Here is a 15,343-nt window from a genome sequence, read left to right on the forward strand (position 1 = left end):
GACTGTCTAGCCTCCATTGAAGCAACATTTAGAAGCTCTCTTTCGCTCAAACCAGCAGTAGCAGAAGAGCTGCATCAACTCCAACAAACTAAAAACTCTAATAAGTAACCCTTTCTCCTCATCGTGCTCCCAAGGCCAACGTGCACCAACTGCTCAGTCATGAGAAGTTTCTTCTCCACCGTGAATAACAAGTTGAATCGTCAACCGTGAGCACCGTCTCCCTAAGCCTCGTCTCTAGCCACAGTCTTGCCAAGTAAGTTCATCTTTCCCTATTTTGTTAAGTTAATTTCCTTGTTACTGTTGCATGCATGCAACAATAGCCAAACCGAGTCACTGACTGGGTAGTGACTCGATTGCGCTGAGCCGAACCCAGCCTAAAAATAAAATAAAATATGTGCATGCAATAAAAATAAATATATTTTATTGATTTATTCACTAACATCAGAGTCAGGAATAAAAATACTGAATTAAATTTATTTTATTTATCAGCTACGTAATATTTACCAACATCAGTGTTAGAAGTAATCCGTAATTGAATATTCACTAACGCTAGAGTCAGGAACGTTACAAGCAAAAACAATGCAAACCATCATAGCATACATGAACAAACCTTTAGAAGTTTAAGATAAAACAAGCAATGCAGCTTGTCTCAGGTAGGACACTTAAGGGGTGATAGTATCTTCCCTTTCACGTAACCACTCTTGTACTATAGAATCTTTGTTGACCAGTTAGAGTTTCTAATAACCATAATACTAGGTAGTGACCCCTTAAAAAAGACTTTTTCCCCTAAAAGAACAACATACCATATATTTGTTTTTTTTTCATATCAAGATTTAAATTTTTAATTGGTCGCTGCAATGTCCGGGTGTGACAATTGTGCTAATAATATTTTGTAATGAATATCATTTAACTTTTTTTTTTTGATGTTTTAAAAAATTTATTTGCATAATTGGTTTTTTTTTACTATTGATTTATATAATTTTATATTATTTATTCTAAATAATTAAAAAAAAAACAAATTTAAAAATACCTACAGAGGGATTTACAAACAGAATGTATCCGTTGGCATTTTACATAGAACAGGAAATGCCACCATCAGCGATGACTTTACAAACGGATAACGTCCGTTGGCATTTCACATAGAGTGGTGGAAATGCCACAAGTACCGATGAATTTCAAAAGAATATCGTCCGTTGGCATTTCACCGAGAGTTGAAAAATATTTATTGGATATACCACTATCACCGACAGAATAAAGCTGTAGGTATATTTCCAGTGGGAATTTGTTTTTGGCGAGCATTATATATTTTTTTACCGACATCGTTAGCGATGGAATGCAATATTACCGACAGATTCTAAATCTTACACCGACGGATTATATCTGTCGGTAAAACTATGAAATCCTGTATTGGCTTGACAATTTTATTTTCTCTATTTGGTTTAAGAATCATTATAATAATTCTATAATTATTTATTAGTATTTTTGCTACTTCAAGGTAAACTTAGGACTAGTATAAAAAAACTTAAGACTAATATAAAGAGGTTGTTTAGCTTATATTTTAACATACTACTTGAAAGAGAAAATATTCAGTAATAAAATTTTGAATTAAGATTTGTTTATGATAACCTTATTCAATGTAATTTTGTGTTGTTTGTGCTTGTTGTCTTTCTGGTATTTGTTTTATTTGTGTTTGTAGGTATTAGAGCCAACAATTCCTAGTAGTTAGTTGTTGTATTATTTATTTTAATGATAATTATGATGATAATGATAGCATAAACAATGACAATAATGGTAGAGATGATGTCATCAATAATGTCCTTAAGTTAGAAATTGAGTGCAAAAAGAATATGGAAAGTAACTAATAAAAGAAAATTATTAATTTAGGCTATGTTGTTCCGTTTTATTACAAACTTATTATGATATTATCATAAAGGTAGATATTTAGCTTGCATGTATTTAGGTAAATTAGTTAAGGATAAAATATTTAGTTACCAAATTAATATCAGATTAATTTTTTTATGTGGTGATCCATTCAGCAGAATTCTATGTTGCCAATATTTATTGTCCATTGTTTCCCTCTACATCAGAAAGCCAGACTTATGTATTATAGCAATCAGAACACAAATATCTTCTCTTCCGAATTATTTCTTGCTTTCTAGTTGAAGTTCTTGCCCTCGTATGTCTGCCCAAATTGCCAGTTTTTAGGGGTAACATGCCATGAAGTCGAGTCCCTGTCATCGCTTGCACTAACACGGAAGGACAGTGACTCTCCAAGCAAAATAGCACTGGTTTTCCAAGTTGTCCCCCAATCTCTTTCCATTTGTGTCCACTTAAGCTTGTCATCACCCTTCACTTGAACACGAACAACATCTCCAGCTCCCCCTACATTCCACACAATGACCTGATAGAACCAGGGATTTCCCAGTATAGTGAATCGAATACCTCCTTGCTTCTGGCATGGAACCCTGCAGGGAAAACGAACCCTTTTAATTAAGAAACCCAACCCTTTTAAATTGTAAAATTTCGCCAAATGGGAAAGGATTAAAAAGTCATGTGACCTGCGATATTGGATTGGAATAATGCCGGCCTTGTACTCAGCAAGCTGGCTAAATACAGGCTTGGCTACATCGAAATGCTCTCGTGGCACATTGCACCAGCCTCCATTGTCATTCGGGAGAGATGGATTTGGTGGGCAATGGTCAGTTGCAGTGACAATGAGAGATGGCTGCCCTAGCTTGCACCATTGAGGGTTGTCAGCACACTTGATTTCGAAACAAGCACCACAGGCCTGTCCATTTTTGAACAGAACACTGCTCAGTGCAGCTGTATTCATGCCATATCCTTGGCCCGCAACATCTTTGTAATTGCATGCTCCCCCTGTACAAAAGAAGTTAGTCCAGGAGCACTAGTTACAATTAATATCATCAGATGCTCGAGGACTCGATGTTTTTCGTTTCTTTCTTACAATGTATTTTTAATGAAAATATAGAAATTAAAATGTTCTCATCATACTGCTCTTGGCAGGAAGCCTCGCAATATTGAATGAGATTTTAGCTAACGAAAAGACCATATTGGAAGTTGGATTTGGTCGTTTTGTAAGGTGAGCAAGATCATCGATCACTTGCGAAGGATGTAAGAAAACAGTATGGAAAAAAGGAAAAGAAGGCGCGCATCGATACCGAATGTTCCTGAGCCTCCTTCATAGAAAGTTGCATGAGCTTCCTTCCATGGTCCTGACTGGAACTTTGGTTTATGCCTTTTGGGAAGTTCAATGTCGTGGGCTTGTCGTCCAATTGCATGGTGAATGGCTTGTTTCCCTGAGAGGGAAGGTTTTGATTTTGCCTGGCAATGAGGAAAGGCAATGGCTAAAAGCAGCAATGTTGCTAACATGGGTTTCAAAGGCGATGCCATTATATATGCAGGCGTTAACGATCTGATAAAAAACAAGTTTGCACAGCCTTTGTTATACAATTTCTCTCTCGAAATATGTTAAAGATGTTATACTATATCCTTGGAGGGGCAATAGGTATATATAGTGCTAGATTTTACAAGTCTGTTGTGCCTAACTACGTAGGTTAGGAAATATTAGAGAGTATCCAAAGGAATGATGAGGCCGCCAGCAGAGGCATGGCATTCGCTCTGTGCCTTCCCCTTTTTAGAAGCATATATGAACTGTTCTTGTAACAGTCCTGTTTTCCTGCTTGCCATTGTCGAGCACAGGCCTTAATTCTCCTTCCCAGCCTGATTCAAGTACCATGCACCCATGTTTAGGAAGTAACACCGCAGAAAAAAGTGGGATAACGGCTAGGGAATTACCGATTCTGTCAACATCTTTTTTCCTCTGGCAATGGCAGCGGAATTAACCACCACAACATCATGTTGGAAATTAGATGGCTTTTAGACATGATTTTTATATACATTTAAAGTCTAATTAAGAATAAATCCATCCATTTTGGTTAAAAATTTGATAAAAAATATTCTCAATATGATGCTATACAACATCATGTTGGAAATTAGATGGCTTTTAGACATGATTTTTATATACATTTAAAGTCTAATTAAGAATAAATCCATCCATTTTGGTTAAAAATTTGATAAAAAATATTCTCAATATGATGCTATAACATGAAATATCATAATATCTAAACCCAATTTTAGATGAATTAAAAATTAATCTTGAAGTTGGCATAATATGACATTTTAATCATAAAACTTTGTTCCATATTATAAAAATAGAAACTCTTCAATTCTTCTCTCCATGGCATGTGTTTAGTTTTTGCCCATATTGAAAAAATAAAAATTCTTGTTTTCTTGTGTGTGTGGTTTTTGTCCCAAAAAAAAAAACTTTTCTTTTCTTTAAAAAGCCTTTTATATATATATATATATTCTTTAATGGTGTAGCATGACAAAATAGAGCCGGAGCTGGGGTAATATTTATCGCACCGGAAGAAGAGGTCTTCTCTTTTCTCCTTTTCACTTACTAAATGTTGTTCCAATAATATGACCGAATATCAAGCCTTGATTCTTGGGTTGGAAATGACGGTGAATATAAAGATGTCTCACCTTAAAGTTTTTAGGGGTTCTTATTAGTAATTAGACAATTCCTCTCACTTTATAAAGTCGTCAAGAAGCTAGAATTCATCCCATATCATAAGTAATGCACTAAAAGTAATGACATCACTTGATTGTGTCACTTTAGAACATATACCATGAAAAGAGAATAAGCAAGTTGATCCCTTGGCAAATCTAGCATCAATAATAGTATCATATATTGAGAAAACAAAAGTCTTTGTATGTCAAAAATGGCTCATTCCACCAATAACTCATGACATAAAAGATAAAGAACAAGTGAGTGCAATTTTTGTCTATGAGATTGAAAAAGAAGATTGGTGTCAACCACTTATCAACTATTTGAGACATGGTAAGCTACCTAAAGACCTACACCATAAGACAAAGGTGAGGCGAAGAGCTTCTCGCTTCATATACTTCAAAGGCACTCGTTATTGATACTCTTTTGATGAAATCTTTTTACGTTGTTTCGAAGAAGAAGAAGTTACAAAAGCACTAGAAGAAACACACTCGGGGATCTGTGGAGCGCACCAAACGAGTCCCAAACTTCACTTTTGAATCAAAAGAATGGGATACTACTGGCCTACAATGGTGCAAGATTGCATAAACTATGTTAGAAGATGCCAAAGTTGTCAATTGCATGCTGATTTGATCCATCAGCCACCCGAGCCTTTACACCTAACAGTTGTTTCAAGGAATATTGAAGGCATTACCAAGAAGCTCTATGAGGCATAGTTACATATTGGTCGCAATATATTACTTTTTAAAATGGGCAGAAGCTACAACATTAAAAGAGGTTAAGAAAGAGATAATTATAAACTTCATTCAGACAAACATCATCTACTATCATGGGGTATCGAGATATATCATAACTGATAATGGTAAGGAGTTCTACAATACAACCATGAACAAGTTGTGTGTATAATTTGGTTTCTAACAACATAACTCTTCTATGTATAATACTCTAGTTAATGGCTTGGGAGAAGCTTGTAACAAGATCTTATGTAATATTTTTAAGCAAGTGGTGAATATATCACTCAAAGAATGATTAAGACATGATAGAATTGGAGAAGCGTTATGGGCTTATCATACTAAATTCCAGACGCAGATTTAAGCTACTCCATATTCTTTTATATACGGGGTGGGCGTAAGCGAAGGCAAAATATAGACTTTATTAATAGAAAGAAGAATTCTATTATATAAAGTATATATTCTCAACAAAAAGTTATAAGTTAATGTTGCCAAAAACTAAAAAGCATTCCAAAGCATGAGAAACCATAAGCATACTAGAGCTTCCAGGTATGTCTTTATTATTCTTTTTGTTTGGTCTCTAGTAATCCTCTTATTTTTTTGAAGAATAACCACGTCAGTTTCACTTATCACAAGGAAAGAGGAAAACAGGTCACGAACTCAAAGAAAGCATTTTCTTGATGGCAGAGAGAATGTCTAGAAATGCCACAAATCTATATATAGTGCCTCTTCTGATCCTAACAACAACAGCAACTCCGAGAATAAGACTCATTGGCAGCCTTTTACAACTCAAAATCCTGGCTTTGATGAATACTACAAGAAGCAAGGGATAGTGATAGTACCATCAGATTGGGATACCTTTGTGGAAGTTCTTATAACACTGTTGCCTGCTGCTTTTAGAATCAATTCAAGTAGCCAATTTTGTGAAGATATCAAATCACAGCTCGAGAAAGACTTTATGAATTCTTTTAAAGTAGAGATCACTTATGGTGATGAAGTGGAGGCTATCAGACCATTGGCTTGGTACCATGATAATCCTGCTTGGCATTCAAATTTTTCCAGGATGCAGCAAGGGCAGAACCAAACCCTTGAGAGGTTCCATGAGTTCTTAAAGCTAGCAAATGAAATCGGAAACATCACCAGACAGGAGGCTGTAAGCACGGTACCTCCGCTCTTCCTTGATGTACATCGGGATCATTTCGTACTCGATCATATGTGTGCAGCACCAGGTTCAAAAACATTCCAGTTACTGGATATTATATACCAATCAACAAAACCAGGATCACTACCTGACGAAATGGTTATAGCTAATGATCTGGATGTCTAGAGATGTAATCTTCTAATCTACCAAACAAAAAAAGTGCACTGCTAACTTGATAGTCACAGATAATGAAGCCCCACACTTACCTGGGTACTGCCGCTCAGACAAACAATAGCCCTAAAAGCTTCTGAAATGGAATTCGAACCATAAATTAGTCAACTTCTTTATGATCGAGTGTTATCTGATGTTCCCTGTAGTGATGGTACCCCACGCAAGGCTCTAGATATGTGGAGGAAATGGAATCCAGGAATAGGCAATGGGCTCTGTAGTCTACAAATTCAGATAGCGTGGCGACTGGCGAAGCATTTCATTGCTCAAAGTTGGTTGAAGAATGGTGTACTCAACCTGCACAATGAATCCAGTTGAAAATGAGGCTGTGGTATCTGAGATTCTACAGAAATGTGGAGGAGGGTCTGTTGAACTTGTTGACGTCTCCAGGGAACTTCCTCAACTTGTTTGTTGGCCTGGTGTCAGAAAATGGAAGGCAAAAGCTACAGCGCCCCAACCAAAAAGGACCTTGAGCAAGAGAATGGTGAAAATGAGAATTCTGAAGATGGGCTTCAACCGATGGAGAACGCTGCCACTAAAGATTTAATTGAGGAAGTTTCTGATCTCCACCTGGAACGCTGTATGAGGATAGTGCCTCATGATCAGAAAAGCGGGGCTTTTTTTTTTCATTGCTGCCGCGCCTGCTCCAAAGACCAAAACCAAAACCAAAACCAAAACCAAAGAAATCAGATTTCTGTTGACAACGTGTGCTTGGTTTCATTTGCATGTGGCTTTCTGCTAATAACTCTACAAGCTTTTGAGAAAGGAATTGTGTTGGAAAAGCGGTCATGTTCACTAACTGAAGCTCCTGAAGTTTTCAGAGGAGATCCACGTCCAGATAACACAAAGAAGCTATCAGTTGAGACTGCCTGCCTGCAGTTGAAGTCATTAAATTCCAAAAGCTCCATACAAATAATTGAAATCCCAGAATTATGTTTACCTACATGCTCAAAAAAAAAAAAAAAAAATGAAAAACAGCTATGCATGCCTGCTAGGACTGGTAGAGGCTTTACTGACAGTGATGCTCTTTTATAGCCACCCTAGGAATTCTTTCCTGATTTCTTGTTTTGTGCACATAAGGTCAGCCCCACTCTTCACCAATACTTTCACCTGAAAGACTTCTATCTATACGGGAATCAGGATTATTAAAACCAAACAGAATGATCGCAACTTATTGAATGGAAATAATATGGCTGATTCCTTTGAGAAGCAGCAACCTGTTGGTGCTAAGGAAGAAGAGACAGACGCGCGCCTGCTAAGATTGGTTGCCTGGCTTATCGGAGCCCGAGCTGTCTGTAAAAAAGAAGAAGGGACAAGTGTGGTTTTTATAGCCACTTACTCTGATGAGTGGACTCATCAGAAGAATCAAAAGCCTGTGAACTTTTTCCCAGTTGAAGAAAATTTTCCAGAGGGTTCAATTAAGTAAAGTCGGCTACCAGTACTGGAAATGTTTTCCTCTCTGTCTCAATAATTCATTCACGTTGGACAATTCATTCAGTAAAGAAAGTAGTCAATTAAGCTAAGTCAGGCTACCAGTACTGGAGGATCCTTTGCTCTATTTAATCAATTAATTCAGAATAAGCAAATAATTCAGGAAAGAAAATCAATTAAGCAAAGTTGTTTACGTAAAGAAGTTATTTTGCTCTCTGGAAAATTCTTTCAGGAAAAGGTTGAAATTAACAAAGGATGGATGGCACGGTTCGGAATATACTAACCGTTAGTCGGAATCCGCCGTTAAATTCAAATCAACAAGATCTTCAAAATAAAATGTTACAGTAATTACTTTTAATAAAAAAAAAAATTCACGGGCCAGTCAAAGTTGCTAATTACCATTTATACATGAGGATAAATTTTATTTGGTTCTTAAAAAATATGTTGTTGTTTTAAATTGGATATTCTATCATTTGATTATAAATTTCAATCAAGATTGATTCATAAATTTTTAATTTTAATAATTATATTTTATTTCCATAATATATATATATATATATATATATATATTGTTAAAATTTAGTATGATCAAATTAATTTTTTAGTTTAAAAAATATGTTCAATTATAAAATTCTCACAATCATATTTTCAAGACATGTCCGAGAATGTATCTATAGAAATAAAAAAAATTCTACTAATTAAATTTTTTCCACATCGTATTTTTTATTTTATTTTTATATGAAAAGATAAAATAAATGGAAATAAATTACATGAAAAATAAATGAACTTTCATATATTTTTTTACCAATGAAAGGTTGACACTTATGATGAGATATTCAAAATATCTTATTATAAATGCAAGATCCCATCAATAAAGATCAATTAATAAAATCATGCCAGGTGATATTGGAAAACAACATGTGAGCCCCCACAAACCTCTATAGAGGGCTTGAACCTAGAAAAAAAGGAGAGAATTCTCTTAGATACAAATTTTTTTCAAGACAAGTTCTTCAAGTAAAGAAGCTCTCTCAAAAGTTCTCAACTCTCCTTCATCTATACTTGAAGTTTACAAAAAATAAAGTTTTGTTGAATCAAGCCTAAACACCCCATAAAATTTCTTTAACAACACTTTGAATACAAATCACAAGTACTCTTTAAAGCATTAAATTATCAAATCTTGCTTCGCAATACATACCAAAATTTGCGTTCTTGCAAAGCATAAATCTTGGATTTCTCAAATAAATCAAGTCACTATATATCAAATCCAATAAAAGAATCAGAAGATTGTCTTATTCTTTTGAAAGAATACTTTAGATAGAGATTGTACCCAATCATATATTTAATAAAATCATATATTTGTCCACGTATGCTTGTCTAATTTCAAGTGCTCAAAATTATGTCTACAATATCGTCTAATAACATGTCATGATTCCTCAAATATTAGAAAACTCATTAATGGTTTGACTTAACCTTTTAGCGATTGATTTCTAAGTGTAATTAATATTTTTTCATCAATAATGTTTTGATTTAACATTAAAGCATGGAGTATGTTTGTCATGGTAAATCATGTTTATTCTCTACATAATAGTCATTGATTATTTGAAGAAAAAAAAAATTAAAACTCTTTTCAGCTCTCATTTCACCATAGCCAAGGGATTTCTTAGTCAATATACCATTTGAGAATAGATGAAATATTTTTTCAAATTCACCTAAGATGATGACTCCTCTCATAATCACTCAAGTACTTTCATATAGTTCATATTATAACCAATGTCTGCTTTTGTTACCTTGATTAAGATAACATGTAACAAGTTTAAAACATAACATTATCTATATAAGATGACTTGGTGATCTCAAGTCTAAGAATTACTTATACAACCGTCACGTGAGCCTTTTTATAGACACGGGTGATCATGCAGATGCAGGTCAGTTTAGTGTACTTGTCTTATGACAAACACCTATATATTAGTTCTAGGTGTTTTTTATACCCCAGCTTATAAAAACAACTGCTTCCTTTCATAAAAGAGAAGAACATAATATAAATCTTTATGACTTTAATGAATATCCAGTATATAAGAGAGTATTGACTAGAAACATTTTGAGAACACTGTTTTGATGTAATAGGAATCTCATAATTATAACTTTAAAATTTCATTTGCAAAGTATATTTGTCCTGTGACCTTTATCTTTATTCTAAATTCTTTAATTTAATATTATATAAATATTAAAAATAAATTAAACTTTTATTAATAATAAATATATACTTACATAAATAAAACAATATCATATATAACCAACTAATTGATTATTGACCATATAACCATTGCAAGTTTCAAACACTTAAACATAGATTTGATAACATGTGTCGTCGAAGATCACAATATTCACTCGACTAATTTTGTTATTAAAAAGAAGCGGCAATGTTTGGTTTGGTTATGAAAAAATTGTATCTGTACTTGGAAACTCCATGAAAATTGTAAATTATCAACGAAATTTTATAGTACCAAATGTCACACTATGATTTTTCACTTGCTTGTTTATAGTGGAGAGGCATGTTTCCCAGAACCGGAAAGAACACACAACAAGGGAAAATGAATTGCCAAAAGGTCCTACGGATCTATGCGTGGATTAGTAACTGAGACCAAGTTGAAGTCCAAGGACAGCGTGGAAGAGAAAGAGGGTCATTATCCCACTGCCCAAGATTCCATGAATATTTCGCAATCCAGGATTCCCCTGCATCATTCATTTATATGATTAAAGTGAGAATCCAATAATTGGCATGAACACCAAGGACAGATAACAAGTTCATGATATGCCGCTATAAACTGTCACTCCCTTTTCCTATTTTCAGAATTATTGTCACAACATTTTTCAGTATCTGTTAGGAGTTGAAAACTTGGGTATTTTTACCTCAAATAGTGCTGGTAAAATGGTTTGCATGGTCAAGAGAGCAAGGCCAATCAAACCTGTAACAGCATGAGGACTGCAAACAAAATTTAAGGTATCAATTCTCCAAGGAAAGAAACAGTGTATTGTATTTGGATAGGGGGAAAACAGATTGTCATATAATCTAAGATCACCTCTCAAAAATAGCTTTGTCTGAAGTCAATAAAGATGTTATTCCACCAGTTGCTCCAAGAGCGAAAAAGAAAAACATCCCACCAAGAAGCTTTGGATGCAAGTCTTTGGCCTTGGCCTTCTCCTCCTGTTGGGATCGTAAGCAATTCAGCTATCAATTATAAGAGGAAAACAATCAAAAGTCTTAGTCACTCAAGTAAATGTTGTGCAATAACATCTTACCACATCATCAGAAAACCGGATTCGAAATCCAAGATATGTTCCATAACCACCCATGGCAAAGAGCACGACAGCCTAAGTAATATATTACAAGTGAAGAAAAGACACTCAAATAAGGCAAACAAAAGATAAATCCTTTGTATGAGCTTGAGGAACAATGGAAAAGGGACGAATTATATACCATGTTTCCAGGATGACCCCAATGCACGAGCCAGTCAGGAAGATTCAATGACTTGACAAGCTCAACGAAAGGCCCAAAAAGAGACCTTACAGTCGCAGCTGTTACTCAGATAATCAACCTCTAGTCAATACTCAAAGTTAAAAATGACACAAATATAGAAATGAAATTATTATGATTCGGGAATAATTAAATAGAGACCTAATGATGCAGCATGAGCTAGTGTCAGTCAGTACTATGTATAGAAGAAGCCGAGGAAAGGTGTAGTAAAGCAAGAAGGACCTAAAATCAAACACTGTCAGTTAGATGAGAAGTTCTTGGATCCATGAGAACCTTGGGCTGAATATAAATTCCATTTTAAGGAGATGCAGTGCTTGCACATTTGAGATTGATTGTGGAAATGGAAGCAAAGCACTCCCACTCCGCTCCCTAATTGATCACCATGAAAAAATTAATGAAAGCTGAGGCAAAGAAGGAGAAAAAAGACACCTTCTAGGGGTCTAAGCTCCAATACCACACTGGGCAGAAGTGAAATTTCTATTGAATTTAATCATATATTTTTACCTGGATTACCGGTTCAAGTTCTAGCCTATATTTACACTTAATTTCCTAACCTCAGTTGTTTTGTCTTTCCCTCAGTAAAGTGATTGAAGCATCTGTGAGTCATGAGAGAATGCAAACTCTAGTGCTCTCAGTCTTGGCAATTTAATGTATCGAAAATTACTCACCATGCATCAGTTTAACTGGTATGATTAAACAAACATTAGCCTTATTTTCAATCTTAAGAATTCAACCAAAAGAAGATCAACTTTTCATTGCCATGATTTATGATCTCAAACCCACTCAAGTTGAAGGAAAATCCAGTCCAGAATTCAGTTCAAGAAGGAACTCTACCCTTAATTCCTCACAATAACTGATATATGGAATAGATTCTGAAACCATCACTGCTCTTTTTTCCTTTGAACAGAAACTGTCACTGCTCTTACTGGCATTGTTCCGAAATCAAATAAAATTAACTCGAGAACGCCTACTGCCTGAAATCAAGTGCACTACCTCAATCCTATGATCTAGTTTTTGGTTTAGTATAAAGAAGATTGAATCCTATATATGTGAACTACCTTATTATGCTAAGCATCATCTAAATGTGTATGCAGAATGAATCACATGTAACCCTGTTACGATCAAATTATCGCAATCTATATATAGTTATCAATAGAACCAAACAAATCTCACCAAGAAATACTGGCATGTATATGATAGTGGTGGTGGTAGTAGTGGTAGTAGAGTGTTAATTTTACCTCCAGGGAGAGCAGCTGTAAATAGCAGAGGCAGAGGAATGAAAGAGTACAAAAGGGTCATTTTTGGCTTGTCCATAAGTTGTACTTCTTCACTCTCATCAACAGCTTCAATGAACTCCCTCTTCTTTTCAAAACACGAATAAAAGTATCTTATTTTTCTTGTAGAACCAGACAACGTATATTGTGAAGGGTCATGGGTTGGGACCCTAAAGAAAGATGCAGAGGTATTGGGAAATGAAGAGGAAGAGAGAAGAGGAGAAGAATTCTTGAGAAGAAGAGAGGAGAAGGAAGCATTAAGTATCAAAGCCATTTTTGTGAAGAGAGTTCGAGTTAAGAGCAACACGAGAGTGTATTTTGACGCTAGTGGAGGATGTTCTTGGTGGAACTGAGGTGAAGAGGCTGGGGAGAGGGGGAAAAAGATAAAAGAGGAGTGAAAGTGGCGATTGGCAAGAAAGGTGAGGCTTTAGACACGACTGTGCATTGAAGGACCCTTTGCTCGTGGTCGCCATAAGCTCTCCTTTGGATTTTTGAGTCGCACCAACATGCAACTACTCCATTCACAAAAATACGAAAAAAAAAAAAAAATGCCCTTCCTTTTGATTTCAGTCCTTTTTTATTATTTCCCCTCCTTTGGTGTCTTGCAAAACCTAATTAATTAACAATAGAAAATTAGTGAAAACAAAATATAGGAAAAAGATTAAATCAATAATTTTAAATAATTAAATATTGTAATTTATTTTAATAATTATTTGATTGTATTTATATATATATTAATTATCTTATCAATAAAGTTTTTTTTCTAACATTTCTTATATTGACTTCTTTAATATCTTTTGTCTTGTATGTGTGTAGAACTAGTAGCATATTAATCATTAAGTTTTTTTTTAGTATTTTTTTTATTTTTTTATTAAAACTTTTTTTTTATCATTACCGTATATCCTTTAATAGAAAAAAATTGGTTAACTCTTTTTGTTTTTGTTTTTTTTTTTTCATAATCATACATCCCTTAGAAAATAATCTTATTACTGTAAATTTATATTTGATTACGTAATTTAAACTTTAATTAATTCTATAATTTAATAATCTTAATTTATTCTTCGAATCTTCACAATTTGAAGATTTATTTATTTTTGTTACGTTATGGTATTTTTTTTATTTATTAAATATTAACCTCAAGTTATATTTTTTATGGATTACATAGAGTTAAATATTGTCTCATAGATTTTATTTTCTTTTCTTTGGTTATGTGATTGAATAGCTTGGCTTATTGAAATCACTTTTTAAAATTCAAAATGTTCATCAAGATTTCAATATTATTTCTAAATATAAAAGCATAAAATATTTTTTTAAAAATCTCATTACTTTATAGGAATAAGTTAAGAAAATATTTTTTAAATTATAATCTAATCAATACAAGCAATCAAGTACTACATCAAATCATTAAATAAATAAATAAATAACTGTCACTGCAAACTGAAAATACAAAAATCAAACACGAGAGAATCTTAATTACAAATATACTTGTATTTGTGATTTTAAAAAAAAAAATTATTTAAAAATATATTAAAATAATATTTTTTTTATATTTTAAAAATTATTTTTGATACTAACACTTCAAAATAATTTGAAAATATTTAAAAAATATTAATTTAAAATAAAAAAATTTAAATATTTTTAAAAAATACTTTTATATTACAAAAAACAGGTATAACACTTCACTGAATAAGATTTGAATAGCATCTTTAGAAGCTCATTCCTTCTCCAAATTTTGCTGTTCCTAAGAAACAATTACCCAAAACCTCGTCGCTATATTCCTCTGTCTAGAATAAACCTACAGGCACTAACAGAGAAATGGAGAATAAACCAGCAGAGCTGCATCAACTTTTCGACTTCATCTTTATGGAAGGTATAATAAGTCTCAGATTTCTTCCATGTAGCAGAATAACTTTCCCATAAATGATATTGTTAGCACTAACAGAGAATCTTGGAACATTCATTTGATAAATGCTTCTGTTGGGAAGCATGCAATTCGAATAATAGCTTCACAAATCTGTTTTAGCCTGTCATAAAGCAAGGAAATAGTATGGGAGGGGGGAATCCCCTTGATTCCCAATTTGAAAAGACAGGAACCCCCTAATTGATGTTTCCAGACTGTTCATGCTCCCATATTCACCTTTCCAAGCTACACTCTGTAACTGTAAAAGCTCATGTTCTATCAATTTTATAGTGCCTGCAACCTTGATGGATGCCAGCATTATTCAACAATGGCGCCCACAAGAGCCAAAATGAATATTTGGGGACTCAATTTGAAATGGAATGATCTTCAAACTTCATGTCACGTTCCAAGTAAGCAGCAGATTAACAGAAACACCAGAGGAAAAACACCGATGTAACTCAATATAAAATGTTGAATCGCGACAGAAGAGCATAATTTAGTCGCCTGAAAATTAT

The 15,343-nt window shown here is 34.0% G+C and overlaps 2 protein-coding genes and 1 pseudogene across 2 annotated transcripts; 1 reads left to right on the plus strand and 2 right to left on the minus strand.

Moving 5' to 3' along the window:
• Positions 1 to 2,155: 2,155 nt before the first annotated feature.
• On the minus strand, positions 2,156 to 3,411 carry LOC118045010 (expansin-A4). The gene is made up of 3 exons (XM_035053488.1): positions 3,180 to 3,411; positions 2,559 to 2,877; positions 2,156 to 2,465 (listed from the first exon to the last, which is right to left on the minus strand). Exons 1-3 carry the CDS (start codon positions 3,409 to 3,411, stop codon positions 2,156 to 2,158), a joined length of 861 nt encoding a protein of 286 aa, XP_034909379.1.
• A 2,425-nt stretch (positions 3,412 to 5,836) lies between these two features.
• On the plus strand, positions 5,837 to 8,114 carry LOC118045011 (uncharacterized; annotated as a pseudogene).
• Positions 8,115 to 10,593: 2,479 nt separating this feature from the next.
• Positions 10,594 to 13,363, minus strand: LOC118044962 (uncharacterized). The gene is made up of 6 exons (XM_035053427.2): positions 12,893 to 13,363; positions 11,598 to 11,695; positions 11,420 to 11,491; positions 11,200 to 11,324; positions 11,030 to 11,102; positions 10,594 to 10,852 (listed from the first exon to the last, which is right to left on the minus strand). Exons 1-6 carry the CDS (start codon positions 13,200 to 13,202, stop codon positions 10,748 to 10,750), a joined length of 783 nt encoding a protein of 260 aa, XP_034909318.1. The 5' UTR covers positions 13,203 to 13,363; the 3' UTR covers positions 10,594 to 10,747.
• Between the last annotated feature and the right edge of the window lie 1,980 nt (positions 13,364 to 15,343).

The sequence above is a fragment of the Populus alba genome, chromosome 16, assembly GCF_005239225.2.
Source record: "Populus alba chromosome 16, ASM523922v2, whole genome shotgun sequence".
Classification (NCBI taxonomy): Eukaryota; Viridiplantae; Streptophyta; class Magnoliopsida; order Malpighiales; family Salicaceae; genus Populus; species Populus alba.